General features: G+C 52.6%; 2 protein-coding genes across 4 annotated transcripts in view; one reads left to right on the forward strand and one right to left on the reverse strand.

The window, feature by feature from the left end:
* The window catches only part of TP53BP1 (tumor protein p53 binding protein 1), a 102,955-nt gene extending 101,668 nt beyond the window's left edge, over positions 1-1,287 (reverse strand). Inside the window, exon 1 of one of the 2 annotated variants that reach the window (XM_031002288.3) lies at positions 1,162-1,287. The gene's annotated coding sequence lies outside the window, so the exon portion shown is untranslated. The remainder of the gene's footprint in view (positions 1-1,161) is intronic. The other variant, XM_063698512.1, reaches the window with a different exon arrangement.
* On the forward strand, positions 1,267-22,390 carry MAP1A (microtubule associated protein 1A). Of its 2 annotated transcripts, XM_004056074.4 has the most exons (7): positions 1,267-2,024; positions 2,988-3,089; positions 11,424-11,506; positions 11,755-11,895; positions 12,107-20,291; positions 20,433-20,653; positions 20,847-22,390. In XM_004056074.4, exons 1-7 carry the CDS (start codon positions 1,787-1,789, stop codon positions 21,000-21,002), a joined length of 9,126 nt encoding a protein of 3,041 aa, XP_004056122.4. In that variant the 5' UTR covers positions 1,267-1,786; the 3' UTR covers positions 21,003-22,390. The 2 variants fall into 2 exon arrangements, with proteins under 2 accessions (XP_004056122.4, XP_018865994.3); XM_019010449.4 differs by lacking the exons at positions 1,267-2,024; positions 2,988-3,089 and adding an exon at positions 8,388-8,489.

A 22,390-nucleotide genomic window follows, 5' to 3' on the forward strand; every position in this document is an offset into this window, starting at 1 on the left:
GTCTCATGTGTCATAGTCATGAGACTAGAGGGTGAGGCATCCCCAGCATCTGACATTCTGCCAGTACTCTTATTTTCCCCTTTCTGTGCAAAAAGGATTTTCAGGGCCATGTCCAAATTGGTTGCAGAGTGGACTGGCTGTTTTCCTGTAACACATGCTCCATGGTAGGGACCAGGATTGCTGTAAAGTTTTTTGTTTTGTTTTGTTTTGTTTTGTTTTGAAACAGAGTCTCACTCTGTCACTCAGGCTGGAGTGCAGTGGTGCAATCCTGGCTTACTGCAACCTTCGCCTCCGGGATTCAAGTGGTTCTCCTGCCTCAGCCTCCCGAGTAGCTGGGATTATAGGCGCCCAACAACACGCCCAGCTAATTTTTGTATTTTTAATAGAGGCAGGGTTTCCCCACGTTGGCCAGGCTGGTCTTGAACTCCTGACCTCAAGTGAACCACCCACTTTGGCCTCCCAAACTGCTGGGATTACAGGCGTGGGCCACTGTGCCCGGCCGCTGTGAAGTATTTAACATGCAGACACTGCCCAATCAGAACGTGGCTCACAGGCAGCCTTGCTGAATCTGATACTGTGTTCCTTTCTTTCCTGTACTATCTCCAAAGCAAAGGCAAATGGGACAAAAAAAAAAAAAAAAAACCAAAAAACAAAACAAAACAAAAAAACAAAAAAACAAGTGCTGCTGGAGCCCTAGGATGAAAGATAGGCGCTCCCATACATACATGTACAGAATGATTCGGTATCCTGGGTAAAAGACGACTCTGGAGTGTGGAGTAGGTGGAGACACACTGAGGAATGGGGGAGGCTAGACTAACAGAACTTTTTTACAAAGATGTTCCAGTCAGTCATAAAACAGTGCAAGGCCTCCTCAGTCCTTTCTCAAGCTCTGGTTTTTATCTTAGGACTGTCAACCCCTTCTTTGGTGCAAACACTGCTCCTTCTGTTTTAAGAACTCCCGGGGGGTGGGAGGGGGGAAGTAATACAACAGTCTCCTGAGGGAGACCCATCTCACTGTCACATCACTTGAAGATGGGAAGGTCTTTCCTAGGTTTTACTCAAATCCCCCTTGCTGCAGTCTGAGCTCATTGCACTCGAGTCCTGCACTCAGCAGAGATGGAAACTAGCCAGCCAACTGCTATCTTCAGAATAACAACTCACCAGGGACTCAAGGCCGGAAGGTCATTCTGTCCCCTCCAATACTGCGCAGCCTTCCAGAGCACTCCCAGGGCCCGGGGCAAGGACAGGGAAACCGAGGATGGAGACCTCGGGCAGGACCCAGGCAGGCAGTGACAAAAAAAAAAAAAAAAAAAAAAAAAAAACACGCCAAACAACGATAATACAGACACACAGACACAGATGGAGGCAACGATACAAACTCGGAGGCAGCGAGGGACAAGATGGCTCCCCTCAGTTCGGGCGAGGCTGCGGAATTGCCAGACAGTACTTATCAGGGATACATCTTAACTAGAAGCTTCTTCCGGCGCCGAGGCAACCGCCTCGCCCCACCAATGGGTCCCCCAGAGACCCCACCCCCGCTCAAGTCTAAGTGGAAGCTCCCGCTGGTACCGGGGAGGGCGTGGTGGGAGGAAGGGGGCGGCCACCACCCTCTAGCCTGGCGAGACCGCAGAGCACGAGCTTCCAGCTCCGGCCCGCCCCTGCGGCGCCTGTGCCACGCCCCCTGACAGGCAGCAGCCAATGAACTGCACCTGCCGCCGGCCTTTAAGAGCCGCGCGCACTCTGCCTGCAGCGGACGCTGCCGGACTAACACTCCGCGGGTGTTTCCATGGAGACCGAGGCCGAGCCTGCGCGGCCTCACGGCGTTGCCATGGAGACAACTCCGGGGCTGGGGCTCCGAAGTCCCGGCGCACCGCTGGCTCAGAACCCCGCGGAGCCGCTGTGCGAGGCCGGAGCCGTGGTGGCGGCTGCACGCTGGGACCTGCAGAAGCACTCTTTGCTAATTGTGATCGGCGATATCGGTACAGAGAGTCAGCTGAGGGCCGTGCGGGCCCACCTTGAACAAGGTGAGCCACTGTTCTGGCTGTGCTTCAGGCATCTCTACCCTGTGCTTCTCCGCCTTCTGCATTCAACTACCAATGCATACGTCTGCATCTCCATCCCTAGTGTGCACTTCCTGAGATCTGCGCCCTTGTCACCTGCATCTTCCATGCCATGTGTCCGTATCCTCTCGCTCTACTAACATCTCGCTTGCCCATCCTTCCTGCACACTCCATGGCGTTCCGCAGTCTCCCTGAGGCAGCGGAGCTCTATGCAGCCCCTGGGGCCCCTCTGGTCACAACCTCCACCGCAGTGTTTTGGACCAGGTGTCCTGAAAGTCCTCACCATCCCTGGAGAATCCACGTCCCTATCTTGCTGTATCTTCTTTATGGTCCCTGAACCAGCACGGGGAGCTTTCTGAACGCCCCGTACAAATCTCAAATCTCTGAATGCCAGTAGCCAACCACGAAGTGACCTTCGTGGCTACCAGCTCCTAAGTCCTCACCTCCTTCCCCAGTGCTGTGCCTGTGGCTGTGGTGCAGTGCTGCGGAGCCACCTGCGGGTGGAAGCAAGCTGTGGAGGGCTGGAGACAAGGAAGGGAGCACAGAAGGCGAACCTAGAATCCTACTTCGCTGTAAATGTGGGGAAGGTAGCCCTCAGTATCTGGGAATAGGCCCTTAGGTGTCACTTCCACCACAACTGGGGAACCTTACAAGAAAATTCCTACCTATAAACTCATTAATGACCGAGTTTAGTCTAAACTCTGTCCTTCTCCCTCTGGCTCAGGCAAAGCCTAGAAAAGCTGTAAACCGGGAGAAAGACACCATTACTAGACACCTTTCTTTGAGACATCACTGAGGCTGATCATGGCAACTATCCATATACCCTCCCTCTCCTTACCTGTTCTGTGAACTTGAAAGTGTTCCTGCAGTCTCACCACCCTACAACCTGCAACCTTATCCAGAACCTTCTTTGTTTTTCTCCCACAGGGATTCTCTCCTGGAACATTGACCTGTCATCCTTTGACTTGAACCAACAGTTGAGACTCTTCATTACCCGGCATCTAGCTCACTTCTCCTCAGAGGTCAAAGGTTAGGACTAATGTTTTATTTCAGTCCTTTGGGTAAGAGCTGGTCACAGAAGAGCAGAGGTCCAGTCTCCCTGGGAGAAGTGGCCTTGCGGGAGGTTTGAGTGGAGGAGAAGGGAGGAACTTTATAGAGGAGGAAAGTCATGGAATTCCATAGCTGTCCCCACATACCAAATATACTTTGCAGACATGGTTTGATACTGGAGGGAGACTGGAGAACATAACTTCTCCTTGAGAAGAGGGTTGTTTGTGGATAGCTGTTGACATGCACTAAAGAAATGAGGGACTCCTCTTAGTGATCAATCATCTCTCATGCAAAAATTCACTCTCTTCATTTGTGTTCCCCTTTCTGCATACCCCGGGTCTCCCTGCTTCCCTTTACAGACACCCCAGAATCCCCCATTCATCTTCCTTGACCCTTGTTTAGCATTTTTATTTAGGCTGCACAGGTTTCAAGGTTTCTGGTTCCTGCTTTGGCTTAGCCAACAGATCTCCAGGGCAGAGCAGAATCTTGGTACTTACATGATGATGGGCACCATCAAATCCAGAGTGGAAGGCGGGGCTCCTGAATTTACTGCTACAAGATCAAGTTGTACTCTGAGATTTGGCCCAGATCAAAGCTCACATAATGCAGTTTCCCATTCTGCTGGGTGGGAGGAATGGGTGGGTTAGAGATTTGAGAAAATAAGATGTTAGGCACTACCATTCCATGACAGATGTCTGTGAGGTGACTACGGAAAGCTCTACATGCTATTATAAAAGAACTAAGGCCGGGCACAGTGCTCACACCTGTAATCCCAACACTTTGGGAGGTTGAGGCGGGGAGATCACCTGAGGTCGGGAGTTCGAGGCCAGCCTGACCAACGGAGAAACCCCGCCTGTACTAAAAAATACAAAACTAGCTGGGCGTGGTGGTGCATGCCTGTAATCCCAGCTACTCAGGAGGCTGAGGCAGGAGAATCGCTTGAACCCGGGAGGCAGAGGTTGCAGTGAGCCAAGATCGTGCCATTGCACTCCAGCCTGGGCAACAAAAGTGAAACTCCATCTCAGAAAAAAAAAAAAAAGAAAAAGGAGCTAGGCATCTAGTCATGTTATTGGAAAATGTTGACACACCAATCCATCAGCTTAATGGAATATAAAATCCATCCAGGTCAACAGCCACTGCAACTGAATGATTGAATTCATGTCTTATACAGATAATTCTCAATTACTCAGTATAGTAGTCACCTTTCCTTAATTATCTCTCCTCCTTTTCCACTGCTCCTAACTGCCAAATCTTTGATCACTTCCTGATCACTGATACTTATAGATGCTGCTAGGAAGTTGGAGAAAATAAGGCTAATATGACTAAAGCTCCATTAGCCTAGGAATATATACAGCAATTTTATATTAATATATGTGAGGCTGACATCTTCCTGATGTGACTGGCTTCCTGTAAAGCAGGCTACTCACTCTTTTGAGAATGTTTCTGTTTTGGCTTCCTCCATTTATCCCCAACGATGAAAATTGGCAGTTTTACCACTTAGTACTCCTAGGAGCTTTGGTGCAAGGCCAGATACAGGGATGACAGCGGATGAAATTAATGACTGAACAGAAGTTTGGGGATTATCTGCTGATGTTAATAATTCACACTGAATGCTCTAACCTTGTCCTTTTGGCTACAGAGACTTGAGAGTAAGCTGCTTTCTGGAATAATGTAAGAAATGAAAAGAAGTTAAACCAAAGTACTTAGCCATTCTTCAGATTAAGATGCAGCGATACTTGGGAAGACACTTACAGGGAGATACATAGTTATTCTCAGGCACTTCTTAGAAATGAGCATTGATATATAAACACCTACTAGGCCCTTTCCATCAAAGAGTTTGTCTGTGGTGTCCTCAAGGAGCTTAGGGCCATGTACCCTAGATCAGAGCTTACTTTGGCATACTGCATATTTTTAGGTTTGGACATTTTTATCATGGTCTGTCTATGTCACAGGAGAATAGTAGAGAATTTCCTGGAAAAACCCACACAGCTCAAGACAGCCATAGCCCCACCCCTGCTGGCTCCTCTTTCAGCTGTCCCCACAAACAACAGTCAGCCCAGAGCAGCTGCAGACACGCCCCTCCCTCCAGCCTTCTGTTAGTAAGGACGCAAAGGGGACCAGGCAGCTGGGATGAGCTCAAGGGGATATGCTAGTGCCTTATGGCTTGACTACCCCACAGGCTGGGCCACCATTCCTATCACCTATCCTCAAGCCCTGGGCCAAAATGCTGAGAAAGCAGACAAAAATGTATCCTACAGTGACAAGGAGAGTGCAATTATTCCTAGGCACTGCCCCCTCCACATTGACATACCCACACACAGAAAAGAAGGGACCCTCTGATAAAGAGTCAGTGGCCCAGCTCCTTCTAGTGGTCAAGTCTGGTAAAAGATTTCAAAGGTGATTTTTGCACCAGGTAGTCTCTCCAGTGGTGACTTTCTAACCCCTACAAAAAATCTGGATCTTCCGAGCATTCTAATACAAATTCAGAAACAATTAGGACAGTGGAAAACTGAGTTTCAATAACTCTCTGATTCGTTTACTATTGGATACCTATAGGAAATAGAAGGGGGCTCATAATTCATAACTAATATTCTAAGACTCTAAAAAACACAGGGCCGGGCATGGTGCTGTAATCCCAGCACTTTGGGAGGCCGAGGTGGGTGGATCACTTGAGGTTAGGAGTTTGAGACCAGCCTGGCCAACATGTTGAAACCCTCTTCTACTAAAAATACAAAAATTAGCCGAGGGTGGTGGTACACACCTGTAATCCCAGCTACTTGGGAGGCAGGAGAATTGCTTGAACCCAGGAGACAGAGGTTGCAGTGAGCTGAGATCATGACATTGCACTCCAGCCTGGGCGACAGAGCTAGACTCCATCTCAATAAATAAATAAATAAAAATACAGGCTGAGGGACCAGTCTGGAGGCCTTCAGTCTGACTCTCCATTTCCACTGACGGACTTAGGAAGTGATAGCTCTATTACTTCTACCAATACAACAGTTACCCTGAATTAATACAGCAGCTCATTAACCCCTGGAACCGGGGTCTGCATTGCTGTCTGAAATGGGAAAGCAAGGACATGAATAGGACTTCAAATCTCATACTGCAGGCATCTTTAGTTCTGGGTTCACCTGGGAGCTAAGAGTACTCCAGAGTTGATCTGGTCTGAGATCCTGATTTATGATTTCCTTGATCACCTAGATGACCTCTCAGAAATCTTCCACAAAAGGGAGAAAGACTTCCAGTGGCATTTGTACATTGCAGATTTGGAAGTCTAGGAATGAAGAAGCATTTTTTTCATCTTTTATACAATTCAAACCTCACAGCATTATCAGAGGATGGTACTAATATTATACTCATTTCATAGTTTATGAAGTAGGCTCTGAGAGAGGTTAAGTCTCTTGTTTAGCAGCATGATTAGTAAAATGGTGGATCAAGTCTCAAATCCAGGGTTTCATATCTTACTTTGTATCTCAGCTCAAGCCTCTCTTTCTTCTTTGGCATCTCACCATTTCATTGCAGCAGAGCCTAGGAATACAGCAGGTGGAGAGTTGGTTGTGGTGGGTAGCTGTTCAGAGGGTGAAGGCTGAAGGAAAACTCCACTGTGAGTTGGCACCATGCCCAGGGTGTGGCCCTTGGGGGTGGCAGCTGAGAATATGGGTGGGCTCTGTATTGGTCTGGGAAATGTTATTTTGTTCCTAAACTAAATGTCTACTTAAGTTTCCCTCCTAACACACTCCAGAAAGCCCTAGAAAGCTGGGAGGAGATAGAAGGCTTGAGGTGGGAGGAAATAAGAACGATGAAGTTGCAGAAGAGGGGTATTTCCCTTTTGTGATGCTCGGAACTCAGCCTGGTTTTCCCTGTGTATCTCTGCAGATGGCCGCTTCTACCCAAACGGGGTTGTTGCCATTGTTGTGGATTTGCATCCCCGGATCTAAGCAAGGATTGCTCCCCTTTTGTCCCCTCAACCCCCAAGAGTACTAGTGACTCAGCTCCTCCTCTCCTCTGGCTGCAATTAAGGGGGGATGGGGGATGCTGAGAGCACAGACTATTTTGGCTTCTCTGACCTTCAAAAGTAACTCTTGGCAGCCTGGGGCAAGGGTGGGGCTAGTGTTTGGGTGTGAGTGGGTGGCTGTGATTGTGAGGAAGGCCTTAGGAGCTGGCCAGACTGGGGAGGGTGGATGGGAAGAGGGCAGGGAAGGACTATGTAAGAGCATGAGCATCCTCGGGTTGGAAGGAAGTGCTACCACTCTCCAGATCCTTCCTTTGAGTCCTAGAGCGCTTTACTAAATCTGAGATGGAGGTAGAGACTAAGGGAAACAGGATCAACATTAGAAAGATCCAAATAATATAATATAGAAACAGCAAAGAGACAAGGAGAGAGCAGGAACCCAACCACCCTACAAAGTCATTATAGGGTTTTTTTAATCTAAAGAGTACTTCTGTTACATTTAATAATTGGCCTACAACCTTGCTTGGGCCGGAGGCCCTGGTGATCCTTCTTGGTCCTTGTTAACTCCTTCACTGTAAGGCAGAAAGCTCCCTGTCCCTTCAGGGACTTGTCTCTTCATATCCAATGACTCAAGAATCCCAAGAATCAGTGCCTGTGTGGTTACTGTGTTATGCTGCATTCCCATGAAACTTCATGTAGCTCTCAGGGTCCCTGTGCCCCACCCCAACAGGCTAGGGACCATGTGTCCACTCTGGAATTTCAAACTACCCTCTAACCCTAAAATAAGACTTATTTCTGCCCTCCTTGGTTTCTGTAGTGCTGAGGTTCAGAAGAAGGCAGCACATCTCCGCATCCCCAACCTTTGTCTTAAGCAGTTCCCCACACCTACCCCATGCTTTTGGGCCCCCAGCCTTTGTCTCCTGCTCCTCCAGGGACTGAAGGTCACTCCCTGGATCCATCTGAGGAGAGAGGCAGCAGATGGTTTCTAAGAGAAGGGGGAGAGCCCACGCAGCCCATGCCCTCTATAGCCTCGCTCTGTGCCCTAGCATGGGGCTTTGGTCTTTTGGCTGATGCTAAAAGAATATTTCCTAACTAAGCAGGGTTGGGAGAGAAAGGTCCTATGGGCCATAGGACATTGCAGAGGCTCCTTGAGCTGCTAGACAATCCCTCAGCCCCACAGAGCCAAGCAAAAGCACTGGAGCTCAGACGTCGTGAAGGCAAAGAAACAGTTAAGTCTCCACTGCCTCGTCACGGACCAGCCCCTCTTCCCCGCCCTGGCGCCGCCCTCCTCATCAAGCACCCCCCTCCCCGCCCCCCCCCCCCCCGCCCGCCCCACTCCCACCCCAAGTGCTGCAGACTCTTCCCTGAAGCTGCCGGCTGAGGCCGGAGCTGCCGCCTCCATGAGAGGCTTCCTCCTACACCCCAGGGTAAGAACCGAACCAAAGGGCTTGGCATGTGGGGGTACACTGTGATAGGGAGGTGGGATGGGGGTCATGGAAAGGGTGCTGGTACCTAATCTGGTGCGTCTAGAACTAGCCCAGTGGCAGTAGGCAGGCTGGGGAAATGGAGAGAGAAGATGAACGTTACTGGCCGTGGGCCCAGCCTGGACCCAGAACCAGAGGCCACCAGGGGCTGTGACAGTCCACCTCTCCAGCTGGGCGGGGATGGGAGACATCAGCCTGGGACAGCAGCAGAGGGTGGTGCCACTGGCTTTGCCTGGCAGCCCAGGATGCTGGAGGAGTTTGGGGGCTATGTTTCTGGTCAGAGGCAGAAGAATCTGAGAGAAAGGGGGATGTTATGGGAATGTGTCTAATAGGAGGGCCCCTGGGTGTCAGCTGCTGGATTGCTCAGCTGCTCCTATGCTGGGGGTGAGCAGGGCAGTGAGTTTTTGCCAAGTAAGGGAAGGTGGGGGACACTATGGAAAAGAAGGGAGGAAAGGGTCACTAAGACGTGGCACGCGCCTCCTTACAGACCAACCGGTTTGCAGTGGGCTCCCCCACCCTATTCCCTGCGGCTAGCTTTAGAATGGGACTCTAAACCCCCCTTTCTGGCCCTGCTGAAGCCACTCTGGAGACAGAGAACTCCCTCCCCAGCGGCTGCCCTGCATTTCCAGTCGTGTCAACCCCACAGGTTCCCAGTCTCAGCCCTACCCCCACCTCATCTCTGCTTCTCTTCCCAAGATGGGGGCTCTTGAACAGAGGAGCCAGTTTCTTCTCTCTCTCTGCATCCCCCCATCCCCACCCCCCATGCAGAAGCAGCCAAGAAAATGACTTGTCATGCTGGGGTGGGGGGTGGGGGCGGAGCTGGAGCCGGAGCTCAGCGCGCACACTCACACACTGCGGCAAACTGCAGCTGCCCAAACGGCCCCCCTCCCCTTCTGCCTCACTGCGGAGACACCTGCCCTCCTGCCTGCTCAGCCTCTGCACCGCAGCCCACCCCCCACTCCAGCACTGGCTGAGCACTGTGTGTCCCTGCCTTACAAGATGGTCCTCTCTAAAGAAAAAGGAAAAAACGAGTCAGTTCCCTTCAGTGAGAGAGCCAGGGGAGCAGAAGAAACGGCTTTCTCCCAGGCCTGAAAAAGAGAGGCACAGGATATAAACCATGTAATTTCAAGTCAGAACCACTCCCAGGGATAGAGTGAGGAACAGGACCTTATGCCAGGACAGGAACTGGGATCATAGAAGTCTTGTGGTGATAAATGGGGACCGTGAGGAATGGTTGGGGGCAGGGAGGGGTAGATAGAAAGCAAATCAGTGTGTGCTATAGATATTTGTCTTTCTGACCCTCCTACCTCAAATTTATGACCTTATTTGTGTGGAGGGAGCTCTTGTCTTTCTAAATCTGAACGACTTAAGGCTGGCAGCTTCCCGAACCTTGATATCCCTCACCTGCCCCAAACCCTGCCCTTGCCTACATCTGAGGTGGCTCTTGTCCTCTGAATTTATCTCAAATGTTCCCTCAATTCTCAAGTGAATAGAAGGGAACCCTTGAATTCCCCTTTGGCCCAACCCACCCTGTATGGGGTTTGGTCTTCTGACACCATCGTTCATTTCCCCCACAGCTGCATCTGCAGCCCTGTGCTGCCAGATCTGCCTGATCCTGGCACCATGGCTCTGCCTCTTAACAAAGGCCCTGGCCCCAGGCTTCTCTTGTCCAAGCAGCAGAAAGAAGAGAGAGCTGGGTCACAGAAGAGGGTCTAAGGGACAAATTATGGACCCTCCCACCAGTATCCTCCAGACAGCCCACTGCCATCTGTTGGATGCTCTGTGAGGTTAATGCCACTATGTACTGCAATTGGAAAGGGGATTGGGCAAGGAAGGGCGGGTGCAGGGGATGGCAGCATTCTTCTTCAGCATCTTCTGTCTGATTTGCCACTTTCGTTCTTTGCTGAATTGTTTGGTGTTTCATGTGAGGCTGGAGAAGGGAAATAGGGGATTTGGGGATGCCTTATCTTTCTCCATGGCCTGGGGAACACCCTGAATCTCTCCTTCCTTATTAATGTGTTTCTTGTTCAAGAACCTTTCACTCCCCATGTCTGTGGTAGAGGCCCCTAGGAGGTGGGCAAAGATGAGAGAAGAAACTGTTCACAATGAATAGGTTGTGGGGTAGTGAATCTGGCCTCTCTGAAACTTTGGGACATGAAGATCAGGTAGGAGAGGGTGTTGTGAAAACTTCTGAGCGGGAACAATATGATTGTGTGCATGTGTATTAGTGCGGGCTTGGCCTCTGAGGAACCAGAGGACAGAAAATGAAGTTATAGTCCTATGTCCATTCTTTGAATCATAAAACCCCAAAAATTTAGATAGCACAGGCTTCTCCAGGTCTTCTGGAACAGGAATTCTAGCCTTGGATGGCAAGAAGGGTGGGGAGTCTGTACCACACAGAAGCTCCTATTTCCTTATTTCTAGACACTCTGCGGGCAGGAAAGCCCAGGGCAGAGGCAAGCCAGGAAGGAGAAAGGGAAGTGAGGGTCATCATCCCAGGGGCCCTCTCTCCAGCTGAGCCCCCCATCCCCAGGCAGCACCAGGAGCTTAGTGCTCGAGAAGGACAAAAGCTTCTTGTCAATAGGGCAGTCCGAGGCCATAGTTCCAGGCAGAGGAGTGGGGGCACAGGCAGCAGAGGGTGTGGTAGATGAAGGGAAGGAGAGGACAGCCAGTGTGGGAGAGGGGAGGTGGAAACCCTCTAAGGGAAGGGCTGGATGAGCCAGTTCCTAGACCTTACTCAGCAGTATCCAAGGTGGCAGGGCCTAAGGATACCTTCTCTTTCGTCTAAGCCCCATTTCCTGATAGCACATTCTTTCCTCTCCTGCACCACAATTTCTATACCTATTCTCAATATAAATTCCTACATCTCTCCCTCAGGCCAGAGGACCCTTTGCCACCAGAGTGAGATCCTAGAGACCATCATCCTGGTAAATCCCAGTGCAGACAGCATCAGCTCTGAGGTAAGGCCAGGGCCTGTGCCTTGCCAAACAGGCCTGGTGCAAGTGCTATACCCACCCTTGCCAGTGCTACCACTATTAGGCCAAGAATTCCTCTCTCTGCCATCTAAGCTGACGTATTGTCTCCAGCCCACTCTGGAGGTGTTATGAGGGACATAAGTTGGGAGCATGTTCTTCAGGTACTGAGGGGTCATTCATTGCCTTTCCCTGGACTTCCTATATCTGTGACCACTCCCCTTCTTCCATTCCAGGTTCACCATCTTCTTAGCAGCTCATCAGCTTATAAACTACTAATCTTGAGTGGGCAAAGTTTAGAGCCTGGGGGAGACCTCATCCTACAGAGTGGCACCTACTCGTATGAAAACTTTGCCCAGGTCCTTCACAACCCCGAGGTAAGTTCCATGCCAGAGTGTCTGGGAGAAAGGGTAGCACTACAGCTGTGGGAGGGATCTAAGGGAAAGTTTCATATTGCTTGACCATGGGGGGCCCTGGCAGAAGGGTAAGAGTCCACCTTGGAAAGAGGTGAAGATTAGGGTACTGAATCTAAGTCAGACCAAAACAACTCTAGTGACCTGATCAGGTTTCTATCTCCTATTCTTCTAGATTTCCCAATTGCTCAGCAATAGAGACCCTGGGATACAGGCCTTCCTTACCGTGTCCTGCTTAGGGGAAGGTGATTGGAGCCACCTGGGATTATCCAGTTCCCAAGAGACCCTGCACCTCCGGCTAAACCCTGAGCCCACTCTGCCCACCATGGATGGCGTGGCTGAGTTCTCCGAGTATGTCTCTGAGACTGTGGACGTGCCATCCCCATTTGACCTACTAGAGCCCCCCACCTCAGGGGGCTTCCTCAAGCTCTCCAAGCCTTGTTGCTACATCTTCCCAGGTGGTCGTGGGGACTCTGCCCTCTTTGCTGTCAATGGTTTCAACATCCTGGTGGATGGTGGCTCTGATCGCAAGTCCTGTTTTTGGAAGCTGGTACGGCACTTGGACCGCATTGACTCGGTGCTACTCACACACATTGGGGCAGACAACCTGCCAGGCATCAATGGACTACTGCAGCGCAAAGTGGCAGAGCTAGAGGAGGAGCAGTCCCAGGGCTCTAGCAGTTACAGCGACTGGGTGAAGAACCTTATCTCTCCTGAGCTTGGAGTTGTCTTTTTCAACGTGCCTGAGAAGCTGCGGCTTCCTGATGCCTCCCGGAAAGCCAAGCGTAGCATTGAGGAGGCCTGCCTCACTCTGCAGCACTTAAACCGCCTGGGCATCCAGGCTGAGCCTCTATATCGTGTGGTCAGCAATACCATTGAGCCACTGACCCTCTTCCACAAAATGGGTGTGGGCCGGCTGGACATGTATGTCCTCAACCCTGTCAAGGACAGCAAGGAGATGCAGTTCCTCATGCAAAAGTGGGCAGGCAATAGTAAAGCCAAGACAGGCATCGTGCTGCCCAATGGGAAGGAGGCTGAGATCTCCGTGCCCTACCTTACCTCTATCACTGCTCTAGTGGTCTGGCTACCAGCCAATCCCACTGAGAAGATTGTGCGTGTGCTTTTTCCAGGAAATGCTCCCCAAAACAAGATCTTGGAGGGCCTAGAAAAGCTTCGGCATCTGGACTTCCTGCGTTACCCTGTGGCCACGCAGAAGGACCTGGCTTCTGGGGCTGTGCCTACCAACCTCAAGCCCAGCAAAATCAAACAGCGGGCTGATAGCAAGGAGAGCCTCAAAGCCACTACCAAGACGGCCGTGAGCAAGTTGGCCAAACGGGAGGAGGTGGTAGAAGAGGGAGCCAAGGAGGCACGTTCAGAGCTGGCCAAGGAGTTAGCGAAGACAGAGAAGAAGGCAAAAGAGTCATCTGAGAAGCCCCCAGAGAAGCCTGCCAAGCCTGAGAGGGTGAAGACAGAGTCAAGTGAGGCACTGAAGGCAGAGAAGCGAAAGCTGATCAAAGACAAGGTAGGGAAAAAGCACCTTAAAGAAAAGATATCAAAGCTGGAAGAAAAAAAAGACAAGGAGAAAAAAGAGATCAAAAAGGAGAGGAAAGAGCTCAAGAAGGATGAAGGAAGGAAGGAGGAGAAGAAGGATGCCAAGAAGGAGGAGAAGAGGAAAGATACCAAACCTGAGCTCAAGAAGATTTCCAAGCCAGACCTAAAGCCCTTTACTCCTGAGGTACGTAAGACCCTCTATAAAGCCAAGGTCCCTGGAAGAGTCAAAATAGACAGGAGCCGTGCTATCCGTGGGGAGAAGGAGCTGTCTTCTGAGCCCCAGACACCCCCAGCCCAGAAGGGAACTGTACCACTCCCAACCATCAGTGGGCACAGGGAGCTGGTCCTATCCTCACCAGAGGACCTCACACAGGACTTTGAGGAGATGAAGCGTGAGGAGAGGGCTTTGCTGGCTGAACAAAGGGACACGGGACTAGGAGATAAGCCATTCCCTCTAGACACTGCAGAGGAGGGACCCCCAAGTACAGCTATCCAGGGAACACCACCCTCTGTTCCAGGGCTGGGACAAGAAGAACATGTGATGAAGGAGAAAGAGCTTGTCCCAGAGGTCCCTGAGGAGCAAGGCAGCGAGGACAGAGGCCTAGACTCTGGGGCTGAAACAGAGGAAGAGAAAGATACCTGGGAGGAAAAGAAGCAGAGGGAAGCAGAGAGGCTCCCAGACAGAACAGAAGCCAGAGAGGAAAGTGAACCTGAAGTAAAGGAGGATGTGATAGAAAAGGCTGAGTTAGAAGAAATGGAGGAGGTACACCCTTCAGATGAGGAGGAAGAGGACGCGACAAAAGCTGAGGGTTTTTACCAAAAACATATGCAGGAAGCCTTGAAGGTAACTCCAAGGAGCCAGGAGGCTTTTGGGGGTCGGGAATTGGGACTCCAGGGCAAGGCCCCTGAGAAGGAGACCTCGTCATTCCTAAGCAGCCTGACCACACCTGCAGGAGCCACTGAGCATGTCTCTTACATCCAGGATGAGACAATCCCTGGCTACTCAGAGACTGAGCAGACAATCTCAGATGAGGAGATCCATGATGAGCCGGAGGAGCGCCCAGCTCCACCCAGATTTCATACAAGTGCATATGACCTGCCCGGGCCTGAAGGTGCTGGCCCATTCGAAGCCAGCCAACCTGCCGATAGTGCTGTTCCTGCTACCTCTGGCAAAGTCTATGGAACACCAGAGACTGAACTCACCTACCCCACTAACATAGTGGCTGCCCCTTTGGCTGAAGAGGAACATGTGTCCTCGGCCACTTCAATCACTGAGTGTGACAAACTTTCTTCCTTTGCCACATCAGTGGCTGAGGACCAATCTGTGGCCTCACTTACAGCTCCCCAGACAGAGGAGACAGGCAAGAGCTCCCTGCTGCTTGACACAGTCACAAGCATCCCTTCCTCCCGTACTGAAGCTACGCAGGGCTTGGACTATGTGCCATCAGCTGGTACCATCTCACCCACCTCCTCACTGGAAGAAGACAAGGGCTTCAAATCACCACCCTGTGAGGACTTCTCTGTGACTGGGGAGTCAGAGAAGAGAGGAGAGATCATAGGGAAAGGCTTGTCTGGAGAGAGAGCTGTGGAAGAGGAAGAGGAGGAGACAGCAAACATAGAGATGTCTGAGAAACTTTGCAGTCAATATGGAACTCCAGTGTTTAGTGCCCCTGGGCATGCCCTACATCCAGGAGAACCAGCCCTTGGAGAAGCAGAGGAGCGGTGCCTTAGCCCAGATGACAGCACAGTGAAGATGGCTTCTCCTCCACCATCTGGCCCACCCAGTGCCACCCACACACCCTTTCATCAGTCCCCAGTGGAAGAAAAGTCTGAGCCCCAAGACTTTCAGGAGGCAGACTCCTGGGGAGACACTAAGCGCACACCAGGTGTGGGCAAAGAAGATGCTGCTGAGGAGACAGTCAAGCCAGGGCCTGAAGAGGGCACACTAGAGAAGGAAGAGAAAGTTCCTCCTCCCAGGAGCCCCCAGGCCCAGGACGCACCTGTCAGCATTGATGAGGGACTTACAGGCTATACCATTCAACTGTTGCCAGAACAGGATAAAGCAATAGTCTTTGAGACTATGGAGGCAGGAGAGCCCACAGGCCCAATTCTGGGAGCAGAAGCCCTTCCCGGAGGTTTGAGGACTTTACCCCAAGAACCTGGCAAACCTCAGAAAGATGAGGTGCTCAGATATCCTGACCAAAGCCTCTCTCCTGAAGATGCAGAATCCCTCTCTGTCCTCAGCGTGCCCTCCCCAGACACTGCCAACCAAGAGCCTACCCCCAAGTCTCCCTGTGGCCTGACAGAGCAGTACCTACACAAAGACCGTTGGCCAGAGGTATCTCCAGAAGACACCCAGTCACTTTCTCTGTCAGAAGAGAGTCCCAGCAAGGAGACCTCCCTGGATGTCTCTTCTAAGCAGCTCTCTCCAGAAAGCCTTGGCACCCTTCAGTTTGGGGAACTAAACCTTGGGAAGGAAGAAATGGGGCATCTGATGCAGGCCGAGGACACCTCTCACCACACAGCTCCCATGTCTGTTCCAGAGCCCCATGCAGCCACAGCGTCACCTCCCACAGATGGGACGACTCGATACTCTGCACAGACAGACATCACAGATGACAGCCTTGACAGGAAATCACCTGCCAGCTCATTCTCTCACTCTACACCTTCAGGAAATGGGAAGTACTTACCTGGGGCAATCACAAGCCCTGATGAACACATTCTGACACCTGATAGCTCCTTCTCCAAGAGTCCTGAGTCTTTGCCAGGCCCTGCCTTGGAGGACATTGCCATAAAGTGGGAAGATAAAGTTCCAGGGTTGAAAGACAGAACCTCAGAACAGAAGAAGGAAACTGAGCCAAAGGATGAAGTTTTACAGCAGAAAGACAAAACTCTGGAGCACAAGGAGGTGGTAGAGCCGAAGGATACAGCCATCTATCAGAAAGATGAGGCTCTGGATGTAAAGAATGAGGCTGTGAAACAGCAGGATAAGGCTTTAGAACAAAAGGGCAGAGACTTAGAGCAAAAAGACACAGCCCTAGAACAAAAGGACAAGGCCCTGGAACCAAAAGACAAAGACTTAGAAGAAAAAGACAAGGCCCTGGAACAGAAGGATAAGATCCCAGAAGAGAAAGACAAAGCCTTAGAACAAAAGGATACAGCCCTGGAACAGAAGGACAAGGCCCTGGAACCAAAAGATAAAGACTTGGAACAAAAGGACAGGGTCCTAGAACAGAAGGAGAAGATCCCAGAAGAGAAAGACAAAGCCTTAGATCAAAAAGTCAGAAGTGTTGAACATAAGGCTCCGGAGGACACGGTCACTGAAATGAAGGACAGAGACCTAGAACAGACAGACAAAGCTCCTGAACAGAAACACCAGGCCCAGGAACAAAAGGATAAAGTCTCAGAAAAGAAGGATCAGGCCTTAGAACAAAAATACTGGGCTTTGGGACAGAAGGATGAAGCCCTGGAACAAAACATTCAGGCTCTGGAAGAGAACCACCAAACTCAGGAGCAGGAGAGCCTAGTGCAGGAGGATAAAACCAGGAAACCAAAGATGCTAGAGGAAAAATCCCCAGAAAAGGTCAAGGCCGTGGAAGAGAAGTTAGAAGCTCTTCTGGAGAAGACCAAAGCTCTGGGCCTGGAAGAGAGCCTAGTGCAGGAGGGCAAGGCCAGAGAGCAGGAAGAAAAGTACTGGAGGGGGCAGGATGTGGTCCAGGAGTGGCAAGAAACATCTCCTACCAGAGAGGAGCCAGCTGGAGAACAGAAAGAGCTTGCCCCGGCATGGGAGGACACATCTCCTGAGCAGGACAATAGGTATTGGAGGGGCAGAGAGGATGTGGCCTTGGAACAGGACACATACTGGAGGGAGCTAAGCTGTGAGCGGAAGGTCTGGTTCCCTCACGAGCTGGATGGCCAGGGGGCCCGCCCACGCTACACTGAGGAACGGGAAAGCACTTTCCTAGATGAGGGCCCAGATGATGAGCAAGAAGTACCCCCGCGGGAACACGCAACCCGGAGCCCCTGGGCCGCAGACTTCAAGGATTTCCAGGAATCCTCACCACAGAAGGGGCTAGAGGTGGAGCGCTGGCTTGCTGAATCACCAGTTGGGTTGCCACCAGAGGAAGAGGACAAACTGACCCGCTCTCCCTTTGAGATCATCTCCCCTCCAGCTTCCCCACCTGAGATGGTTGGACAAAGGTTTCCTTCAGCCCCAGGACAACAGAGTCCTATCCCAGACCCTAAGCTCATGCCACACATGAAGAATGAACCCACTACCCCCTCATGGCTGGCTGACATCCCACCCTGGGTGCCCAAGGACAAACCCCTCCCCCCTGCACCCCTCTCCCCAGCTCCTGGTCCCCCCACACCTGCCCCGGAATCCCATACTCCTGCACCCTTCTCTTGGGGCACAGCCGAGTATGACAGTGTGGTGGCTGCAGTGCAGGAGGGGGCAGCTGAGTTGGAAGGTGGGCCATACTCCCCCCTGGGGAAGGACTACCGCAAGGCTGAAGGGGAAAGGGAAGAAGAAGGTAGGGCTGAGGCTCCTGACAAAAGCTCACACAGCTCAAAGGTACCAGAGGCCAGCAAAAGCCATGCCACCACGGAGCCTGAGCAGACTGAGCCGGAGCAGAGAGAGCCCACACCCTATCCTGATGAGAGAAGCTTTCAGTATGCAGACATCTATGAGCAGATGATGCTTACTGGGCTTGGCCCTGCATGCCCCACTAGAGAGCCTCCACTTGGAGCGGCTGGGGATTGGCCCCCATGCCTCTCAACCAAGGAGGCGGCTGCCGGCCGAAACACATCTGCAGAGAAGGAGCTTTCATCTCCTATCTCACCCAAGAGCCTCCAGTCTGACACTCCAACCTTCAGCTATGCAGCCCTGGCAGGACCCACCGTACCCCCAAGGCCAGAGCCAGGGCCAAGTGTGGAGCCCAGCCTCACCCCACCTGCAGTTCCCCCCCGTGCTCCTATCCTGAGCAAAGGCCCAAGCCCCCCTCTTAATGGTAACATCCTGAGCTGCAGCCCAGATAGGAGGTCCCCATCCCCCAAGGAATCAGGCCGGAGTCACTGGGATGACAGCACTAGTGACTCAGAACTGGAGAAGGGGGCTCGGGAACAGCCAGAAAAAGAGGCCCAATCCCCAAGTCCTCCTCACCCCATTCCTATGGGGTCCCCCACATTATGGCCAGAAACTGAGGCACAAGTTAGCCCTCCCTTGGACTCACACCTGGGGCCTGCCCGACCCAGTCTGGACTTCCCTGCTTCAGCCTTTGGCTTCTCCTCATTGCAGCCAGCTCCCCCACAGCTGCCCTCTCCAGCTGAACCCCGCTCGGCACCCTGTGGCTCCCTTGCCTTCTCTGGGGATCGAGCTCTGGCTCTGGCTCCAGGGCCCCCCACCAGAACCCGGCATGATGAATACCTGGAAGTGACCAAGGCCCCCAGCCTGGATTCCTCACTGCCCCAGCTCCCATCACCCAGTTCTCCTGGGGCCCCTCTCCTCTCCAATCTGCCACGACCTGCCTCACCAGCCCTGTCTGACGGCTCCTCCTCTGAGGCTACCACACCTGTGATTTCAAGTGTGGCGGAGCGCTTCTCTCCAAGCCTTGAGGCTGCAGAACAGGAGTCTGGAGAGCTGGACCCAGGAATGGAACCAGCTGCCCACAGCCTCTGGGACCTCACTCCTCTGAGCCCAGCACCCCCAGCTTCACTGGACTTGGCCCTAGCTCCAGCTCCAAGCCTGCCTGGAGACATGGGTGATGGCATCCTGCCGTGCCACCTGGAGTGCTCAGAGGCAGCCACGGAGAAGCCAAGCCCCTTCCAGGGTCCCTCTGAGGATTGTGCAGCCAATGGCCCAACTGAAACCAGCCCTAACCCCCCAGGCCCTGCCCCAGCCAAGGCTGAAAATGAAGAGGCTGCGGCTTGCCCTGCCTGGGAACGTGGGGCCTGGCCTGAAGGAGCTGAGAGGAGCTCCCGGCCTGACACATTGCTCTCCCCTGAGCAGCCAGTGTGTCCTGCAGGGGGCTCCGGGGGCCCACCCAGCAGTGCCTCTCCTGAGGTCGAAGCTGGGCCCCAGGGATGTGCCGCTGAGCCTCGGTCCCATCGTGGGGAGCTCTCCCCATCCTTCCTGAACCCACCTCTGCCCCCATCCACAGATGATAGGGACCTCTCAACTGAGGAAGTTCGGCTAGTAGGAAGAGGGGGGCGGCGCCGGGCAGGGGGGCCAGGGACCACTGGGGGCCCATGCCCTGTGACTGATGAGACACCCCCTACATCAGCCAGTGACTCAGGCTCCTCACAGTCAGATTCTGATGTCCCGCCAGAAACTGAAGAGTGTCCGTCCATCACAGCTGAGGCAGCCCTCGACTCAGATGAAGATGGAGACTTCCTGCCTGTGGACAAAGCTGGGGGTGTCAGTGGTACTCACCACCCCAGGCCTGGCCACGACCCACCTCCTCTCCCACAGCCAGACCCCCGCCCATCCCCTCCCCGCCCTGATGTGTGCATGGCTGACCCCGAGGGGCTCAGCTCAGAGTCTGGGAGAGTAGAGAGGCTACGGGAGAAGGAAAAGGTTCAGGGGCGAGTAGGGCGCAGGGCCCCAGGCAAGGCCAAGCCAGCGTCCCCTGCACGGCGTCTGGATCTTCGGGGAAAACGCTCACCCACCCCTGGTAAAGGGCCTGCAGATCGAGCATCCCGGGCCCCACCTCGACCACGCAGTACTACAAGCCAGGTCACCCCAGCAGAGGAAAAGGATGGACACAGCCCCATGTCCAAAGGCCTAGTCAATGGACTCAAGGCAGGACCAAGTAAGTATATCATGAAACTTGGCAGAGAGTGTGGGTTAGGGCTGGGTGTGGGCTGGTCAGACTTCAGGAGTGGGACAGAGGGGAAGGTTGCCAAAAGGGTTCTACTTTTCCTCTACACTGAATCCTGGCTTGTCTCTACAGTGGCCTTGAGTTCCAAGGGCAGCTCTGGTGCCCCTGTATATGTGGATCTCGCCTACATCCCGAATCATTGCAGTGGCAAGACTGCTGACCTTGACTTCTTCCGTCGAGTGCGTGCATCCTACTATGTGGTCAGTGGGAATGACCCTGCCAATGGCGAGCCAAGCCGGGCTGTGCTGGATGCCCTGCTGGAGGGCAAGGCCCAGTGGGGGGAGAATCTTCAGGTGAGTAGCAAAGGACACCAAGGAAGTAGTCTGGTCAACGCTCACTCAGAGGCAGTAGTGGAACACAGTCCCTATTTATTAAAGGATGGGCCTTTTCTAAGGGCAGCAGAGCTGCTTCTGAGACCATGAGGTGCCCCTTCCCCCTCACCTACCTTCCCTTTATGTTCTCACATCAGACATATCTCCCTTCTAGGTGACTCTGATCCCTACTCATGACACGGAGGTGACTCGTGAGTGGTACCAACAAACTCATGAGCAGCAGCAGCAACTGAACGTCCTGGTCCTGGCTAGCAGCAGCACCGTGGTCATGCAGGATGAGTCCTTCCCTGCCTGCAAGATTGAGTTCTGAAAGAGCCGCCCTCCCTTCCCCAAGGATCCACTCCCCCAGCTCCTTTAGAGAATGGCTACTGCTGAGTCCTTTGGGGTTGAGGGAGATGGGAGCTAGGGGGAGGGGAGGGAGATGTCTTGTTGTGGTGACTTGGGCTGGGCTAAATGGGAGGGGTTGTCCCTCCCCATCATCCATTCCTGTGAGGTGTCTCAAACCAAAGTTAACAGGGAGAGGATGGGGGAGGGGACAAATTAGAATAGGATAGCATCTGATGCCTGAGAACCCTCTCCTAGCACTGTCAAATGCTGGTATTGAATGGGGACTGAGGATGGGTCTCAGAGAGCAACCTCCTCCCTCGTAGAGGGAGATTATATCCCCAACTCCAGGGACCTCTTTATCTCAATCTATTTATTTGGCATCCCGGGAAGGATTTCCAATAGTAATTTATGTGACCTGGGGGCAGGATACTGTCAGTGAGGTGCCCAGAGCTGCACCCTTTCCTCCATTTCCCATCCCCCATCTCCTCAACCACCAGGGTCTGAGTTCTAGCAGGGGCCTGGGGGTATCCCACTGCTACACTGTTCTACTGCTTCCCTCAGTATCTGAATGTCTCAATTTAAAACTTGAAGCTCTTTAGACCAATAGACTGGTGAGAGGAGAAAGGAGCTTATCCCCCAGACCCTGCTTTATACCATTCACATCCCAGGGCTGTGTCCAGACAGCACAAAACGGCAAGGAGAGCCCAAGCCCCAATGCCAGAATTCTTCCAAACTCCCTGACTCTTTGAAGTTTTTACTCACCCCATTTCAATTATCCTGATCCCTTCTTATCCCCTGCTTGGCTTCTCTGCATGTGGTCATCTGCTGTGGCCTGGTGTTTAATGGGTTAAAAATAAGCCACTGCCTGACATCCCAACATTTGACACCCCAGCAATGTGTGACTCCCCCAACATTCCACTATGCCATCCTGCAGCTGAAATGGGAACACTGGCTGCCTCTCCAAACCCGCTCTTGGACAGAGGATATGGGAGGTGGAAGCCAGGCCAGAGGACTTGGGGAAAATGAGATGGAGGAAGGAAAAAGGGAGAAGCTGAGCCACAGCTTAACTCCTACACAGTGAAATGAAAACGGGCTGAAAATACCACCCCAGGAGAGGACCTCGCCCCAAGCAAGCCAGTGAGCAGCCCTGCCAGACTACTGCCAGACTGAGAAACCCAGAAGCTGGTAGTCATGTGGGCTTGCCTTCTCTGCCAAACGACTGGGAAACCAAAATGAGCCCACCTTGTGTTCTTCCTAGCTCCACCCTCCCCGTGCTGCTGTGCTCTGCTCCTCCCCATGCTTCCCTGCTATAGTTCCCAGCTGCTGTAACAGAGCCACCTCCAACTCTAACAATAAACCAAGTTCATTGCA

The sequence above is a fragment of the Gorilla gorilla genome, chromosome 16, assembly GCF_029281585.2.
Source record: "Gorilla gorilla gorilla isolate KB3781 chromosome 16, NHGRI_mGorGor1-v2.1_pri, whole genome shotgun sequence".
In the NCBI taxonomy this organism is placed as follows: domain Eukaryota; kingdom Metazoa; phylum Chordata; class Mammalia; order Primates; family Hominidae; genus Gorilla; species Gorilla gorilla.

Excerpts from the sequence above, each read along its gene's own strand:
- MAP1A (XM_004056074.4), top strand. The coding sequence starts at position 1,787 with ATGGAGACCGAGGCCGAGCCTGCGCGGCCTCACGGCGTTGCCATGGAG. Across the intron at positions 2,025-2,987 it reads GCGGGCCCACCTTGAACAAG|GGATTCTCTCCTGGAACATT; the intron begins GTGAGCCACTGT and ends TTTCTCCCACAG. Across the intron at positions 11,507-11,754 it reads CAGACAGCATCAGCTCTGAG|GTTCACCATCTTCTTAGCAG; the intron begins GTAAGGCCAGGG and ends CTTCCATTCCAG.